Source organism: Drosophila navojoa, chromosome 2 (genome assembly GCF_054131105.1).
Source record: "Drosophila navojoa isolate 15081-1374.11 chromosome 2, UAZ_NAV_1.0, whole genome shotgun sequence".
In the NCBI taxonomy this organism is placed as follows: Eukaryota; Metazoa; Arthropoda; class Insecta; order Diptera; family Drosophilidae; genus Drosophila; species Drosophila navojoa.
The window spans coordinates 22,923,678-22,942,058 of NC_142890.1; the positions used below are offsets into that span (position 1 = coordinate 22,923,678).

General features: G+C 39.9%; 3 protein-coding genes across 24 annotated transcripts in view; 1 reads left to right on the forward strand and 2 right to left on the reverse strand.

Annotated features, from left to right (window-relative positions):
* Positions 1–10,485, reverse strand: part of LOC108659371 (tolloid-like protein 2) — a 55,035-nt gene extending 44,550 nt beyond the window's left edge. For 7 of the 13 annotated variants that reach the window (XR_001926122.3, XR_001926123.3, XM_089262030.1 and 4 more), the window contains exons 1-3: positions 10,340–10,428; positions 8,572–8,797; positions 2,226–2,379 (exon numbers count right to left, since the gene is read on the reverse strand). Coding sequence is in view for 9 of the 13 variants with exons in the window: in XM_089262030.1 (XP_089118156.1) it covers positions 2,226–2,247 (22 nt within the window). In the remaining 4 variants the exon portion in view is untranslated. The other 6 variants (XM_089262010.1, XM_089262008.1, XM_089262012.1 and 3 more) reach the window with 6 other exon arrangements.
* A 519-nt stretch (positions 10,486–11,004) lies between these two features.
* Vha100-1 (V-type ATPase subunit a family protein Vha100-1) lies at positions 11,005–17,443 on the forward strand. Of its 10 annotated transcripts, none has more exons than XM_018112247.3 (12): positions 11,038–11,155; positions 11,541–11,695; positions 11,761–11,937; positions 12,012–12,140; positions 13,717–13,817; positions 14,258–14,299; positions 14,636–14,762; positions 14,826–15,984; positions 16,047–16,264; positions 16,625–16,835; positions 16,914–17,085; positions 17,142–17,443. In XM_018112247.3, the coding sequence occupies exons 2-12, from the start codon at positions 11,579–11,581 to the stop codon at positions 17,245–17,247; spliced, it is 2,559 nt and encodes an 852-aa protein (XP_017967736.2). In that variant the 5' UTR covers positions 11,038–11,155; positions 11,541–11,578; the 3' UTR covers positions 17,248–17,443. The 10 variants fall into 10 exon arrangements, with proteins under 10 accessions (XP_089113461.1, XP_017967736.2, XP_089113477.1 ...); XM_089257351.1 differs by having other exon boundaries at positions 13,720–13,817; XM_089257335.1 differs by lacking the exons at positions 13,717–13,817; positions 14,258–14,299 and adding an exon at positions 12,948–13,105 and having other exon boundaries at positions 11,005–11,113.
* Positions 16,181–18,137, reverse strand: Alg13 (Alg13 UDP-N-acetylglucosaminyltransferase subunit). Its single transcript, XM_018112258.3, has one exon. The coding sequence runs from the start codon at positions 18,061–18,063 to the stop codon at positions 17,548–17,550; it is 516 nt and encodes a 171-aa protein (XP_017967747.1). The 5' UTR covers positions 18,064–18,137; the 3' UTR covers positions 16,181–17,547.
* Positions 18,138–18,381: the final 244 nt, after the last annotated feature.

Consider the following 18,381-nt stretch of genomic DNA (forward strand, 5'->3'; position numbering starts at 1 on the left):
GCATGTGCCACATACGGGATACAAGCGAAGCTGCAGCTGCAGCTGAAGTCTTGGCTAACGAATGCACGCCGACCGGAACGAAGCACTGGCTCAGGTATCCGTGGCACGTGTAGGCCACGTGTGTGTCACATGCAAAGAAGGTCACTTGCAACACACACACACACACACGCACATACAGCTGCATTATCAACCACTGGAGGAGAAGCCAACCAACGCCTCAGCCTTGCAGACTTGCCTTTGTGTCAACTTTATGCCGCCTTCACTGCCGTCCAGTGTCCCGCCCACATTTACAATTGCAGCCACGCCCCCCAACGCCACGTTAGCTCGTTCTCGTTCAGATTAAATGCCTCATTGCCTGGCATTTCAAATGCAGCCAATGAAGCCGCCGCAAACTTGAAAAGGAGCTGCCCTGCCGCAGCTGGCGGCCCTTGTTTAGCTCGTTGAGAAGCCACCAAAAGCGACACCACCCAGAAGAATGCGGTGCATTTGTGCTTGGCCTTTGTGCCATCGAGCTGTTATCCTGCTCCTGCAGCTCTTGTGTCCTAGCTGACGTTTCTTTTGTGCCAGAAATTTTGTACCTGTGCTTTACTATCCACAACATTGTTGCTGTCGCCTAGTGTTAGCTCAATTTCGCTGTTGTTGCTGTTGTTGTTGTTGTCGGACCTGACAGCCCAAAGGATATTACGTAAAAGTTGTAAAAGTGATTGGGACAAGACCCAGCACAAAGTCAGCGCTAGCCCGGCTCCTGCTGACGTTGTATTAAAAAGCAAATCAAATTTCAATTTTACAATAAAAGTGTTGAGCAGCACAGCAAATGTTTCCTCTCCACTCGGGCTGGGACTCAGGACGATGCCTTGGCAAACTTTCAGTTGAAAAACAAACTTAATATTAAGGTTAATCATAACAGCAGATTAAAGCTGAACTAAATTGATATTAACACTACAGCGGCTAATAGTATTTTGATATCTTTATAAATTCTGTTTTCTAGACTTAAGGTAAGGACTTTGTTATACGAAAGTTTTGTGCAAAACTATTGGACAGGTGTATCAGAGGTGTGTTAGGATAAATGATATCAGTTAATCATAGTTTCATAAAGAAATGAATAAACTCAAAACCTGGGTGTGACCGACTAGGTGATACTCTAAGCCACAGCCAATCAGCAATTAATTTATATTCCATCTAGCATACAAGCTTTTAAACCAATTCGCTTTACAATTTGGTTTCATAACTTTGCTCATGCTACTAAACTGATTTTAAAGAACTAATTCAATATATTGTATATAAAAACAGAAATGAAATTGGTTCTTAAATCGACGCCTATATTCGGACAGACGAAAACCGGAACGAGCAGACGGATGCATGGCCGGACGGACAGAGCTAAATCGCTTTCATCTATAGCTAGAAGAATATACATATGTAGATAAGCCGATGCAGATCGGGGTTTATAAGGAATCATTCTGCCTGTAATATACCAATTTCCCATTTTCAGTAAAAACATCTCTCAAACTCAAGCCTATAATTCTAATATATATTGTAGATCAAGGGGCTGGCCATACAATTCGAAAGCAATAATATCTCTTTAGAAGCTTATCAGAAGAATGGGTGAGAGAATGACAATTCCTAAAGCCAAAACGTTTTATTGTTATTCAGATTCGGGGTGCTGCAATCTGTGCGGTTATTCAATAAGAACGTGCCCTGGAGTCATGTAGTTAGCATTGCTCACATCCCCAACATCTTTTGTAGTCCTTTGAGGGGCGTGTCCTGCATTCAGATCAGTTGATTAGTGCAGCAAACAAAGGCTGTCTTGCATACATATATTGTAAGTGTAAGCTATGAGAATGACAAATGCCTGCAGGGCTAGGCGGAGCAGTGATAGCAAAACCCAATGCCAGTGAACAGACAAACAAAGACTCCTACACACACACACATACATATATACTTTATAAAGGACTGATATTGAGGGCAGCAGCTGAAAGCTGAAGCTCTGTGCTGCCGCCGACTTAATGCAGCGCTGCAGCAAATGGAAGGCAAATGAAACTGAATTGTACTTTCAAACAGTTACAGCTGCGGCGCTTTCTGTCTGCTTTCACAGCTTGCTCTATTGATTCTAGCCTCGGCGCATAACCCAGGCAATTAGCCAAGATGCACGCACAGGCACATATCCCCCCCGCCCTGCACGCTGCACCCACACCCATAGCCCGACATGCACTTCCCCTCATACTTACATTTATGCTCGTAGCATCGCATGGCATTTGCTGTTTCACTTTGGCCATGTCCTTGCCAGCGCTACATTTTCAGTTAATTGCTTCAGTTGTACCAAAATGGAAAGAATGCAACCAGAGAGAAAAAAGTCTTTTGTTCCAATGCTGAAATTGCTGCCTGCAACGAGATGGAAAAAGAGAGAAGAGAGAGTGAGATAGAGAGAGAGAGTCAGGTTGAGAAATGTGAGTTGAGATAAACGAAGTAGAGCAACTGCTGCCAGCCAGCTCGAGTTGGATGCAAATGCAAATTGGCGCCGCACAAAAGGCAATGTATGCCAGCCAACGATCCTTGCTGATGAAGCGGCGGCTGCTGCTGCTGTAGCTGCTGCTCCTGCCTTTCGAAATCCTTTGCCGGGAGGTAATGTAATTTTTGCAAATTTTATGTGTGTTTGCCAACACGTTGCAATACTCGCATACATTTGTAACTGACAGCAAAATAAATATTTGAGTGCACATATATATACATACATACATATACAGTGGAGCCAACATATAGCTAAGATTCCTATTAAGTCTGTTGCCTAACGAGCCTAGCCAGGCTGGTCAATTATGCTGCTCACGTAACGCAGCCTCCATAATTGCTCAAAAGACTATGCAAATTGCGGCCAGCCGCAAAGTATGCAACACAAATGTAGCCAAAGGAATCAGCGAAATGGAACACGCATATCAATGGAATTAATTGGGAATAGACATAGTAGACATATAGAGACGTAGTCAGCCAACCAAAAAAGAAGAAGGCAAGACAGCAACAAAACAAAGCGCAGCGCGTATCAATCTCTACAAACACACATATAGACACACACACTCACACACACACACAGACACACGTGCGACTAAATTACAACCAATTTTTATTGCTACGAAAACAAAGGCAAAGCATATTATCAGAACAGCAACAACAACAAAAGTGACAGCAATCAATGGCAACATGGCAACAAAATGGCCGCACGCAGCATAGACGACACGGGGCGTGGCTGATGCTGGGCTGACGTCTGCAAGTTCCACTAACAATAAATGATAAAGCATAAATTCGCACACATACATGCATAGACACAGACACAGACACAGGCACACGCGCGCGCATACACATGTGTGTACCATATCGTTAAAAGTCAATTGTAAAGTTATGCGCCTGAAGGCACGCCAGAACTACTCACCCACACACTCACACGCACAGACACACACACACACACACACACACACGTAAGCAGCGCGTAGGCTGAACGTGTTATGTGACGGCTGAAGCTGGAAACAGTTCGAATCATAATGCCGCCTTATCAGCACCATTTAAATCAGCGCCACAAACGACTGAGACGCAGGCGGTGGCTCTGCTGATGCAGTAAAAGAAACCACTGAAGCGTCAGTTGGATAAAAGTTACATTGACATTGCCAAAAAATATACAAGAAAAAAAATATACCAGCATTGGCTGCGCCAATGAGGAACTGCACCCACACAAACACCTACCCACCCACACACACACACACATACACCACAAGCTCACAAGCACACAAGCAAACGAAGCGTAAGAGCAGCTACAGACCGAGAGCACGCAGTAAGCAAAGGAAGAGAGCAACTGAGAGTGAGAGAGCGCGCCTGCGCTGCTCGCCATATATCGGTGAATAAGAGCGCGACAACAAAAAGAGCTTAGCGAATCCTGCATGACGCGAGTTTGTCTATGGTGCGGCTGCTGCGCCGCTGACGCTGCCATTGCTGTTGTCGCTGCTTTTTCTGCCAGCCAGCAGCGCCCTTTTTACAGTTATGCTCGCACCGCAGACATTTGTTGTTGCTTATTTTTTTTCCTATCATCTTCGCTTGTTTACGCTTTGCCGCATTTGTCGCTGCGAATTTGTATTTAATTGTCAAACCCTCAACATTGCTCCACTGTTTAGTTATATTTCTATTATTATAAACAATCTGAATTTGTTTAAAGTTTGTTTGTTTTCCTTTATATTGGACTTTGCTTCAATTTTTTTAATGTGTTTTTGCAGACACCGCTTAATGACGTAACAATTATCTTGGCTCATCGCTGTAGGCCAGCTTATGGCACTCTCGGGTGCGCTTCTGTGGCCGGAGACCACAATTGAATTGCCACACACGCACACACACACACACAAACACACACATACAGGGAGCATAATAAAGATGCTCGTTTGCTGTGAACAGCGTCATTTTCTGACATTTAATTAAAAAAGTACCAAAGTATCTTAGCCCTAAACAACTCTCTTTATAAATATATACACACACATACATGTATGTATATATGTCTGTGCATGGAAATGCATGTGTATATGTGAGTTACATACATATGTACATATGCGAAATTGTCATATCGCCTTTGGCTCCACATCCTGCTGCGTTCACGTTCTGGCTCTCCTGCTGTTGCTAAACGTTTTGCAAATAACTATTTTTTATTCATAAACAAGCAACTACACACAAAACGTGGCACACTCTAAGCGACCACTTAAGTGTGTTGCCCCAACAACAACAACAACAACAACAACAATGACACAGCTGCAGCCTCCCACCAAACACACACACACACACACATACACACACACGGCAGCCGGTTGCGTCCAGTGCTGCACAAGTGGAGCGCATGAATGGATGAATGAATGACAGCAGCGCCTCTGGTAGCATGAGTGGGCGTGGCCGCTGCTTAGCCAGTGCCCCCATTGTTAAATGCGACTGCTGTCATTACTCGACATGGTCGACTGTTGCTGTTGTTTTTGTTGTTGATGGTGTTGCTGTTGTTGCTGTTGTTGTTGGTGTTGTTGCTGTTGTTGCTGATGCTGTTGTTTCTGCTGTCATTTTCATCTAAGTGCACACCAAGTACGCTCCAAAAGCGACCAGGTTTCTGTTTATGTATGTGTTGCTGCGGCTTTATATACCCTGTAGCTTAAGTCAAAGAAGATGTATTGAGTATACAACAAGTTTTGACAAGTGAATATCAAATTGATAATTCCTACATATCCAATTCATATAATTTACTTTAATCCCATTAAGATCTGAGCTACTTCAGAGAAAAGCTACAAAATTATCGATAATGGTTGATCATCGTTTGCCTTGACAGTTTTATAGTCTACAAAGAAACTTTTTTAGTGGAATTTGTATTTTCAATATATGTAAAGTTATATCAAAATATATAAAGATTAAATTTAAACAGCTTAATTTTTATTTATTTAATTAATTTTTAATTTAAGAATAATTAATTTAATAAATAATTGAGCTTAATAAATAAAACAAAACGAAATATATATATACACAGTTAACTTATTTAAAGATAAAACTAAAACTTTTCAGTACTATGAAAGTAAATAAATAAAATATGTATCAGAGCGCCAGTTAAATTAGTTTTTATTGACTTGTAAAAAAATATCAATAATAATATTAAATTAGTATTATTTTATAATAAATAACAAATTTTAGTTTATTAAAAATAAAACTAAATAAATGAATTTTTCTTTTTAACATATACACGTATGTACATAAAAGAAATTAATAAAGAAGTAATTATTAAATAAATCAATTTATATAGCACAAAAACCATTGACGTAAGCTTACATTTTTATTTAAAAAATAAAAAAAATAAGACAAATTTATTACCGGAGAGAAAAAGAGAGAGCTATGAAAGAGAGAGAGAGAGACAATAAACTAGGTGATCAAACGTTCTTTGAGCTATGATGATTGATTGCCAATGATTTAATCGATTCTGCCAAAGATGGTTTCAACAGCTCTACTACCGATCGGAAGCTGTTTTCAGGGTATTCGTGAGTCGAGCACAATCTGTATTCCAGTGCACCTATTGTTTTCATAGTAATTGTGTGAGTGCGCTGCGCTTGTTGCTCTCGTTCGGCGCCCTGTGGTTCTCCTCGTCGTCGTTGTTTTTCTTTTATTGTGCACCATTTGTGTATTATTTTTGCATAGCCAGCCCAGTGTGTGGGCGTGAGTGTTTTTTGTGCCTTTGGGCAGTGGGGCAACCAACACAGTCCACATAGTTAAAATTGCGAATGCTTATCATTGTTCTGCTGATGTTGTGGCAGCGAAATCTGCACTCGACTATCAAATGTAACAATGTGTCCGTCATTTGCAGGCAATTGTTAGCCGAGTATTTCATATTTTTGTAGAGCAAAATCAAAAACAAGCAACGACAATTGCAATTTGCATGATTTGTGTTTTGCTGCTGCTCGAATATGAGATGTTAGAGCGCAGCTGAGGATAGCAAAGGATTGACGACGAACTGCCTCAAACAATATTTGAAGCAGCAACAGCTCTACGTTTGTAATTAAGAAAGTTTTGTCAGAATAGCACTTGAATGAAATTTTAATTTATTTCTAAACAGTGCTGGCGCTTTGGCATTGTCATTGCCATTGCCATTATTGCCAGAGACGAGGCACTCAGGCAGCAACAACAATCGGCAACGAGTCAAGGAACAAAAACTTTTCTACAGCGTTGACAGAGCTGAAAGCAAACAGGCAAAGACAGAGACAGACAGACAGACAGACAGGCTAACTGTCTAACGGACTGACTGACTGTTTGGCTGATTTACTGGCAAGCTAGAAAAGCTATTAAGGATTCAACCTTATCACAATCATTAATGGGCGAGAGCTGCCTACCTTTCATTTTGCATTCGTTGCCATTGACAGCACTTAAGAAAGCGCCTCCAGGATGCATTTGGCCAATTATGATGGCCCCTTGAAATCGACACGATATTCGGTAATTAGCCCAGCTAAATGAGGCCAACCAAAACGAAAGCCTCTGCTTCCAGCTCCATGCCAAGGCGTGCTCTATGCTAATGGCTCTAGACCTAGACAATGGGAAAAAGGTAGACAAAGGTAGGGCAGTTATAGCTGACTGAGTATATCTTGGCTACGAACAACAAAAGTTTTTTAGCATATACAAAAAATAGCATCGACTAGAATAAAGTAGAAATTAATTTACAATACTTTAAATAACTGACTAAAATGTAACATATAAATTTATAAGAAACGAATTTTATTTTATTATATTATAAAATTAAAAGTTTTTTAATTATTTAATATATAATTTAGCTTTGTTTATTGTGGAGCAGATTACTCCATGTAAATATATAATTTATTATTTATTATTTTATATATATTTGGAATTTTTCCTTTAGTCAGACAAGTGAATATCAGTTAACTAGTGTGAGATTCGAAAACGAATAATCAGATATTATGAAGCTATATGTATATAAAACATACTGAAACTATGCTTCCTCTCTAATAACTATATTTAATTAAAACGAAAACGTTAAACATAACATGTTATTTTAATTTACCATTAACAATGCACAATATTAATGATGTATCATATTAAATATTATAGTGAGGGAGATGAATCAAATTTTCATTTGATATTAGAAATAAAAAAATAAATGAAATAAAATAGTATAACTAAATATATTATTTATGTATACTCAAGGGTATCAATTATTCGGCCAAAAACACGAACTATTTTTGCTTAATTTGTATTGCTTATTATCGCGATTTGGGTAAGGTAAAAATCGCACCAGCCACGTTGCTATTAACAACTAAAGCATTCTTATCAACACGACTTCCGCCCTCTGCGGCCGTCTCTTCGAGAGCTCCCACACAGCCTCGTCGGCTTCATACGTGCAAACGCTATGCGATGCTATGCTATGCTATCAACAAAGAGTACAATATGGCAAAGAAAGAGAGCGCCAGCCAGAACGGACGCCGAATGGATAAAGAGAAGACTTGAGCCACAGCAATGCGTTGTGCTTAGTTGAAGTATAACGAGTTGAGCGTAACGCGGGTGCAGCGGTAAACACAGCATAGCACAGTTAGGTTGCTCCATTCTCTCTTTCTCTCACAGTTCACAGGCACGGGCACGGGCACAGCCACAGGCAGAGCCACAGCCACAGCCGAAAATCGCCCATTATCCATTTTTATTTTATCATCAATTTTATTACGTACAAAGTAAAGAGGCGCAACCGAAGCCGAAGCCAAAGCCAAAGCTAACGGTAAAAGCAAAGGCACCAACTTGATGATGTAGCAGCCAGCAAAAACAACAACAAAGCGCACTCACGCATACAGACACGCACGCTTACAGCCACCCATACATACACACACACGCACATGCATATAGTGCTGCTGAGAGCAGCAGCTGAAGACACAACACGCCCTTTTTGATGTTTGTATTCGCATTTTCTTATATATTTTTTTTTGTCACTTTCGCTGTTGTTCGGTTTTTTTCCTTCATTTAATTCTTTTTAATTTTAGTAGTAATATTTACGATATTATTTTGTTTTTAGCATTTACTGGTACTCACCTATAAAAGGCGCTGCATTAGATTGCAGTCTTTTCGCTTTTTGGCCTATATCCTTTTGTTGCTGTTGCCGATGAGTGTAATGTTGTTGTTGCTGAACACTTTCTGTTTATTGTTTTGTTAATGCTATTGTTGTGAATGCACTTTGTTTTGCCTTTTGCTTTATGTGATTATTTGCGCAAATCCTTATGTAAGGATAAAGCCGTTATAAAAAAGGATTAGCACTACACTGCGCGAAATTTAGTACACATTAGCGGTTGTACACATACACACGTACACGTATGTGTATGTATGTATACACATATTTTTGTAAATGTACATATGTATGTATATGTTTTTGTTCATGTACTCGCTGCAGCTGAAAGTTAGCTGTGTGGGAATATTGTCATCTTTACACAAGCCGCGAGAACTTGCAACTGAAACTGTATTAGATAAGCAGCGATTGCGCCTCCGTTAAGGCGCTGATATTATCACTTGGGCAGTTGTCAGGGTGCGCGACTGCTTCAATTGGGGGTCCGCACAATAAAACCAATTTTACAATCAAGTCTCTGGTTGCGCGTGTGTGCATATGTGTGTGTGTGTGTCTTAATTGAATCAAGAGCCAGAGCTAAATGGACTAATTTAGATTTACTTTGGGGCTCACCTTAACTAGGTCTAACAGATCAGATGATTTAAATAACTGTAGTAGCACGTCTATTTGTAAAGCTGGCAATCAGCGCTTGTTAAGAAGCCGACTACATTTTGATTTATAAACAACCTCAGTGCTCATTGCATTTATTCAATTTAGAGATTTGTGGAAAGACTTAATAATTTGCGCAGCTAATTAAGAACCATACCAAAAACAAAAACAAAGAAGACCTTCACCTGAAGTAGGTCGACCGCTGTGCTAAAAAAAAAAAAACTTGAACTAAATACTGAAACAAGATGCAATACCCGTATTTAAATTCTATAATTTAACTACTCTTTTGTTATTTTAAGCAGACTATGTATTCCTCTTTTGACATTATTTAGCCAATTATATTGTTCTCGCTGCGTGTTGTTGATAAACTCGCAAATTTCTTCTTTCCTTTTTTTTTTGGGAGCGGCCCCAAAACAAAGCAGCGCAAGCCTAAAATATTTTCTCTTTGCCTTTGGTCCGGCTTTTCTGTTAACTTTGTTATCCAATTGTTGGCTTCAATTTTTCATCCATATATATTTTACTAGTATAACATTTCAATGTTGTTTATACATTTTTTTATAAGACTACAATTAGCTGCTGATGCTTCTACTTTTGTGCGAGTGAGAGCGATTGATTTTTTTTTCCGTTTTTGTCCTTTTTGTTTTTTTGGTTATGCTGTGCTCTGTGGCATACTTTTGGGGGTTGCGGTGCGGTGCGCCGCCTGCCAGAATCTGAGCCATAGCAGCAACAACAACGGAAACAAGAACACCAACAACGTCAACTCGCGCATATGTAACCAACAGTAAATTTTTCAATTACAAAAATGTTGCCTTTGTTGTCTGATTCATTTTGGTGGATCGTAAAATGGCACACTGACCCACACACACACGCACACATATGTATCACACACACACATATGTATATATACACACACAGTTAGAGTCCCGCACGAGGCAAGTATTAAATAGTAGCTGAAACAGCGGCAATCCAATTTTCTGCTTTGACCATCTCCACTTTCCACTTCGCTATGCCTATTCATTTGTTTTTGTTGTTGTTGCTCCTGCTGCTGCTGGTTCTGCTGTTTTTGCTTGTGTATTTCCCTGAACCATTTACCGAGCCTTTAGCCGCTATCACTCCGTCGCTCACGAGTTACAGATTCACACTGACTCGTGGCCCAACCGAAAAATGTCGCCATCGGACTTTATTCACATCATCGGATGCTGTCGCCACGGCTGCTGTTGGTAGTTCGTCAATGTAAATCCAAGGACTCGCTCTTTCTGCTTAAGAGCAAATAACAAAGAGCGGAAGGGCGGAATGCTGATGATTGCTGATGGAGAGAAAGGGCGGAAGATGTGATGGTTGTATTAAGCACTTTAAGAGCTGCAACATTTTCCATTTATTAAATAAGTACATAATACGTGTAAATTAAAGCTAATGCTAATTGGATCGCATAATTAGGTTTTTCTTGTAGTTTGTTCATTACAGCTAAGTTTTGAATAGAATACCGATGAGTAATTACCGATGAGTAGATTAAAGCAATTTTAAAATCTTATTTTTTATCATCATTATTTTCATCATCTTATTTAAATAATACATGTTAAAGCTTGTAAAGTCTGAAAACGCATTTTATCATTGTTGAAAGTCTATTTAAAATCCCGCTAAGTGTTGGTCAAGATATCGGAATATTTCATAGCAACTAGTTCAAAATTACAAGCTTACTTGCAACAATTTGTATATAGTTGAAAAGATCTAACTCATTTATGAGAAGTATCTTGAAATATGATTTAGTATTTTGGTATTTTCTGGTCAGTTCACCAATGTTCGTTTCAGATGTTTTCAACGTCGGTCACACTGCAACGGAGAGTAACTAAAAACTAAAAGAAATTGGTAATTAAAAGTTGAGAGCTGTGCAAATAAAAGTTTAAGCAAGTTAAAATTAAAAGTAAGAATTAACGCATTTAATTGACAATAACCTTTTACATTAAAAAACTATAAGTGGCGCAACCAGCTGAGCAAAGTCCAACTAAAACAGCCGCATAGACAACGCAGCACTTTCTTTCTTTTTCATCTGCCACACAAATGAAAAATCAATAAATCAGTATAGACATTTCTGAATAGAGCTGGCGTATCAACTTTTCAGATAGAACAGTCACACATTCCGCCACAAAAGAGGCGGCGATAACGCTGATAAAATACAAAAATAAAAGTAAAACAAAGAGCTTCCATTTAAATATGTACATTCGAAAAACACAGACACATACAGTGATTCATGGTGAAGTTTCATGAATTAAAATCAATTTCTGGCTATTTGCAGCAACCCATAATTAGTTGTCGACTCTCTGAGTTATCGAAATGGGTTCATTATTCCGTAGCGAAGAGATGGCACTCTGCCAGCTCTTCCTACAGAGCGAGGCTGCCTACGCCTGTGTCTCGGAGCTCGGCGAGCTTGGATTGGTTCAATTTCGTGATGTAAGTAGTAAAAATTGAAGGAGAATACCAAATGAAATGAGAAACAAATCAATAAATGCATACAGCTCAATCCGGACGTGAATGCATTTCAACGTAAATTTGTCAATGAGGTGCGCCGTTGCGATGAGATGGAGCGCAAGCTGCGTTACTTGGAGAAGGAGATTAAAAAGGATGGCATTCCCATGTTGGATACTGGCGAGAGTCCCGAGGCGCCACAGCCACGCGAAATGATTGATTTGGAGGCGAGTCTAGACTGATAAATCTTGTCTTTGTTATTATATATCAATATATATATATCTCCATCTCTCCATCGCAGGCCACCTTTGAGAAGCTCGAGAATGAGCTCCGTGAGGTCAATCAGAATGCGGAGGCCTTGAAGCGAAACTTCCTGGAGCTGACCGAGCTGAAGCACATACTGCGCAAGACGCAGGTCTTCTTCGATGAGGTATGCATGTGGTTATTGGCTAACATTTTTTATAGGGAACGGCGACTAACAGATAATTAAGACATAAACTACAACTACGTGGCAAAGGTTTTCTGAAAAAAAAAGTTCCACACTAAAATTTCTAATTAACATATGGCAAAAATAACTTGCTAACCAATAACTCAGCCTCTGACAACACAAATGGTGCAGCTTCGGTTCTTGATTACATAATCTTTTGTTTTCAAAAGCAATTTCCTATAATTTAATTGAAACCGCAATACACCAGAACAACATTTAATACATGCAGCACTGCCACCGCCAACACGTCCAAGCCCCTATACTAAGTATACTCTCTATGTATATATACATACATATGCATAGCACTCTGTAAATACAATCGTTAGTTCTTGTATATTTCAAGTTAGTTTTAGTTTAAGTTTAGTTCCCCTTTCTGATTTTATATAATTTTTCTTCGCGCATGCTTGAGTTATGTTTTATTTATTTTTGATATTTTGTGCACATGTTTTTTTAAGTATGTATGTATGTATTTATGTACATATCAACATGATTGATTAGCTTTAATTGTTACTTATATATTTTGTTGTTTACTTTATGATTTGTTTTTACGTTTTATTTTCCATATACCAATCAAAACAATTCAAAATATCCAAAATACAAAACGAACCAAATACCCGAACCCCGCAAATGCAATGCAATGCACCACCCAAACTACCAACACCCCATATATACAACCAACACAAACACGACCACACCACCCCACCACAACAACAACAACAACACGTTATTTCCGCCCGGTTGTGTTGCCAGTCGGTGCCGATGGTTTACAAATCCTCGTCGACATATTCATCAAACAAATATCGACGCTATCTGCAGATGGCTGACAACCAGAACGAGGATGAGCAAGCGCAGCTGTTGGGCGAGGAGGGCGTGCGCGCCAATCAGCCGGGCCAAAATTTAAAGCTTGGGTAAATATTGCAACCTCAATGAATTAGTCGATTCACTCAGCAACAAAAACAAAACCAAAACCAAAACAAAGATCAAAACAAGACCAGATCCAATGGAAAACTAAACTCAGAATCAGCCTGCGCATTTACCAAACTGAACACAATATCTATGCGAATTGAAAACAAAACCAAACCCGACTCGCTCGCTCGCTCTCATTCTCCATGGCTATTTTGCGTGTCGTTATCTTTGTATAAAGTTATACATATACATATATATATATATATATATGTACTATATATAGATAAACTATAACTATGTGTGCTGCTGCCTCTTTGTCTGTCTGTATGTTAGGCTCTGGTTTGGATTATTACAAGTACATGTGGTTGTTTATGTATGTTTGTATGTGTCATAGGCTAAGATCAATGGTCGCTCTGGTGTTGGCTTTATCTCTACCGCTCCACCCCACCCAAAACATATACATCATATATATCCCAACTAAACCACAAAGACTTGGCGGCGGAAAGCTTCAATTAACTCGACAATGATACTAACTGCATAAGCAAAGCGTATATAAATATCTATATACCAAATTGCCGTTAAAATGAAAGCAAACTTTTAACACAATTTTTAGCAGGAGGGCGGCCTGAACCACACCACCGAGTCGATGACACGGGCCCTCATCACCGATGAGGTGCGCACCGCCGGTGCATCCATGGGTCCCGTACAGCTTGGGTATGTATCGAACACAGCAGGCGTGTACGTACATTTGGCTAATGCCGAATTAATACGTTACATTTACTATGTATATGCAACAAAAAATTATTGCTTAACGCTATCCACTAACCAAACGACCAAACCGACCAAGCAAAGACGCTGCTGTGCTTAAGCCATACTGAAACTACATCAAGTGTGCCATCAAATCAAACAACAACAACAAATGATCAAATGCTATTACAACATCGATGTTGGATTTACGCCTTTCATGCTCTCTAACCTCCTTCGAAGCAATAATTTTATGTGCAATCAAAAAAAAAAAAAAAAAAAAGAATACTTAAATCAAAAATGCAAAGTTGAAAAGAAAATCTAAAACTAAATCAAACACCATTCTCTCTTCTGCTCCTCTCTTCCCATGTTCAAATACACATCGAGAACACAAATTAACAATTATATAGTTTTATGGAAAAATCGATTGAACGTGAGGATTATCTGCCATGGTTGGTATCCCACAATTCCAAATTTAGACTAGGAATGCTCATGCTCATATTAAAAAAAAATCTGTATATAGAGACATATCGCCCAGTGGTCATTAGCTTAGCTCGCCACATACGCCCCTTAAAAAACAAAAAAAAAAAAAAAAAGAAAAGAAAAAAATCAAACTTGTGTTCCTTGTTAATACTTTTAATTGTCGCCACGTTCCATTCCATGCTGCGTTCATTGGTATTTGTGCTTGAGAGTTTAGTTTTCCTTGTTGCCGTAACTAACCGGAATGAATAAGCAGAGCGACTAAACACTTAATTGATCGCCTCGCATTAATCTTTAATCTATCTTAGCTTTGTGGCCGGCGTCATTTCACGGGAGAAGCTGCCGGCATTCGAGCGGATGCTGTGGCGTGCCTGTCGAGGCAATGTGTTTCTTCGTCAGGCCATGATTGAGTCGCCGCTGGAGGATCCCACAAATGTGAGTTGTGCATCTCATTGAATTAGTTCAGCTGAATTTGATGGTCTTCAATGCATATTTCAGGGCGATCAGGTGTACAAGTCGGTGTTCATCATATTCTTCCAAGGCGATCAGCTGAAAACGCGCGTAAAGAAGATTTGCGAGGGTTTCCGAGCCACACTCTATCCATGCCCGGAAGCGCCAGCAGACCGTCGCGAAATGGCCATGGGCGTCATGACACGCATCGAGGATCTAAACACGGTGCTTGGCCAGACGCAGGATCATCGTCATCGCGTCCTAGTCGCAGCTGCCAAGAACTTGAAGAACTGGTTCGTCAAGGTGCGCAAAATCAAGGCCATCTATCATACGCTGAATCTCTTCAATCTGGATGTGACTCAAAAATGTCTCATCGCTGAGTGCTGGGTTCCGCTGTTGGACATCGAGACCATCCAGCTGGCGCTGCGCCGCGGCACTGAGCGCTCGGGATCGTCCGTGCCGCCAATTCTGAATCGCATGCAAACATTCGAGAATCCACCCACATATAATCGCACCAACAAGTTTACCAAAGCCTTTCAGGCACTAATCGATGCGTACGGTGTCGCTAGCTATCGTGAGATGAATCCAGCACCCTATACCATAATAACGTTCCCATTTCTGTTCGCTGTCATGTTTGGCGATTTGGGACATGGAGCGATAATGGCGCTATTCGGACTGTGGATGATACGCAAGGAGAAGGGATTGGCTGCCCAGAAAACTGACAACGAGATTTGGAATATCTTCTTTGGTGGTCGCTACATCATATTCCTCATGGGCGTCTTTTCCATGTACACCGGTCTAATCTACAACGATATATTCTCGAAGTCACTCAATATATTCGGCTCGCATTGGCATCTTTCGTACAACAAGTCAACTGTTTGGAATAATAAATATTTACAATTGAGCCCGGCGACCAGTGATTATGAGGGCACCCCGTATCCATTCGGAATGGATCCCATTTGGCAGGTGGCCTCTTCCAATAAGATTGTCTTTCAAAATGCCTATAAGATGAAGATATCCATAATATTCGGTGTGCTGCACATGATCTTTGGCGTCATCATGAGCTGGCACAATCATACATATTTCCGCAATCGCCTTTCTCTGCTCTATGAGTTTATCCCACAACTTTTGTTCCTGGTGGTCCTCTTCTTCTACCTGGTGCTCTTGATGTTTATTAAATGGAATCGCTATGCAGCTACAAATGAGTGTATGTTTATGCCTTTTCTAAAGTTTTCCAGAAGTAATGAACTCTTTTTATTCTCATTGTAGTTCCCATGACAGAGGCGTGCGCCCCATCCATTCTGATTACATTCATTGATATGGTTCTGTTTAAGAAATCCAAGCCCCCAGGCCTACACTGTAATACTTATATGTTTGCCGGGCAGTCGTTTTTCCAGACCGTCTTTGTTCTAATTGCACTCGCTTGTATTCCGGTCATGCTGCTGGGCAAGCCAATAAAGATTATGCAGGCGCGTAAACTGGCTAACGTAAGTACACATTCCGCCGCATTCAATTTACGTCAAATGCTTCGTGTCATTGTTGCAAATCCTTCACCATTCCATCCACATCACATCATCGACTATTTTAAGGCTGGGTGCATCCGCATACATTAACAGATAATACTTGTGTTTGCACTTCTGTTTATTTATGCCTTACCCTTGTCTTTATCCCCAAACTAACAAACCACATCCAACAAAAAATACCACTCAACAAACGAATAAACTAAACACCAACCAATCCAAATGCAACAGGAAGAGGTTAGTTGAGTCCCTTGTAGTATTGCATATTCAAATTATAAACTTATTTCCCGAGCCTCCCGCTGATAATCCATTGTTACGTTGAAACAGGTGCAGCCCATAACTGGCGCATCTGATGCTGAAGTCGGCGGCATGTCGAATGGCGGCGGTTCACATGGCGGCGGCGGCGAACACCACGACGAGGAAGAGATGTCGGAAATATTCATTCACCAGGGCATCCATACGATCGAGTATGTGTTGGGCTCAGTTTCCCACACTGCATCCTATTTACGTTTGTGGGCGCTCTCATTGGCACATGCCCGTAAGTCAACTTGATTGCTTGGACATATATTCAATGAGAAATCTCAATGAATTCTAATGAGCTTTCCTTTATTGACAGAGCTTGCTGAAGTCTTGTGGAGCATGGTATTGTCTTTAGGTTTGAATAAGGAGGGCTGGCTTGGCGGAATCTTTTTGACGGTTGTCTTTGCATTCTGGGCTGTATTGACCGTTGGCATTCTGGTTTTGATGGAGGGTCTTTCCGCATTCTTGCACACGTTGCGTCTTCACTGGTATGACTACGACTCAATACATTTAATATAAACTAAAATTTGCTTCCTCTTCGCAGGGTGGAGTTCCAGAGCAAATTCTACATGGGTCACGGCTACGCTTTCCAGCCGTTCTCGTTTGATACCATCATTGAAAATGGGGGCGCAGTCACGGAGACCGAATAGACGGTCGACAAAACGTCAACAACAGCAACCAAAGCTTGTCGAGAGTCTCATCGTATATTCAATTTATATAGGTACATTCAAAATACATGTTTAATGGAATTTAATTGAAATTTGCTTAGTAATTGTTCTATAAATATTTAATAATCGTGAATTTATGTAACGTATAGCCCAATAATATTGTCTAACGTTCTTCATAGTCGTTTATCGTGTTTACTCATAAATATAATAAAATATATATATACATATATCCAAAGCGCCCGCTCCAGGCGTCAGCGCCAAAAAAACTAAGGGGTTTTAGTTTCAATGGCTCATCAATTCATTTAATGCTTCTATAAATTTTCGCATGTTCTCTGTAGCTGGCTCATAGGGCCTCAGAGCTTCAAAGTCCAATGTAGCAAGTTTGGTGCTAACCTCGTTCACCTTGCAGTAGTATAAATACTGCTCGGACGCCAATTGACGGGCCAATTCCAACTGATGGTTGTCCATCAGCTCGTCATTGACTACGATTAACCCAGCCTTGCCATTATTCAAAATATCCATGCATGTACCGGCACCCGCATGCCCAATGATCACATCAGCAGCTTGAATATCCTCTGCATTGGGCCGAAATTTATATTGATCCACTTGAATGCCGTACTTCTCATGGATGAGCTGAATCTCGGAGTCGGCCACCGGTGTAGAGTTGCCGTGCTGCAGCACAAGTTTCTGGCACTTTAGCTTTTGTAATGCGCACAAAACAGGTGCAGATGTTACAACATTGATGAGTGCATCGAATTTCGTGGTACCGACAGTGACGTAGACAACGATTAAATGCATTTTTTAACTTGCTTGTATAGAAAATTAAAAACAATAACAAATCTGATTAGAGATGGCAGTTCTTGACTATCGCAACATGTTTTCAGGTCAATATTTGATATCGATAACTCAATTCGATAAGCTAATACCTCAAGCCGTTATTAGTTTGAAATATGTGTAATACTATATGGTTTTATGACTGACAATTATTATCATATTATTAAAAATAAATAAAATGAATTTTTAGTTTATTTAAAAAAATAAATTCTAAAAATTATCATTAAATTTCTAAGTATATTATATATTTATCATTTTTGAATATTATATACACTTAAAATG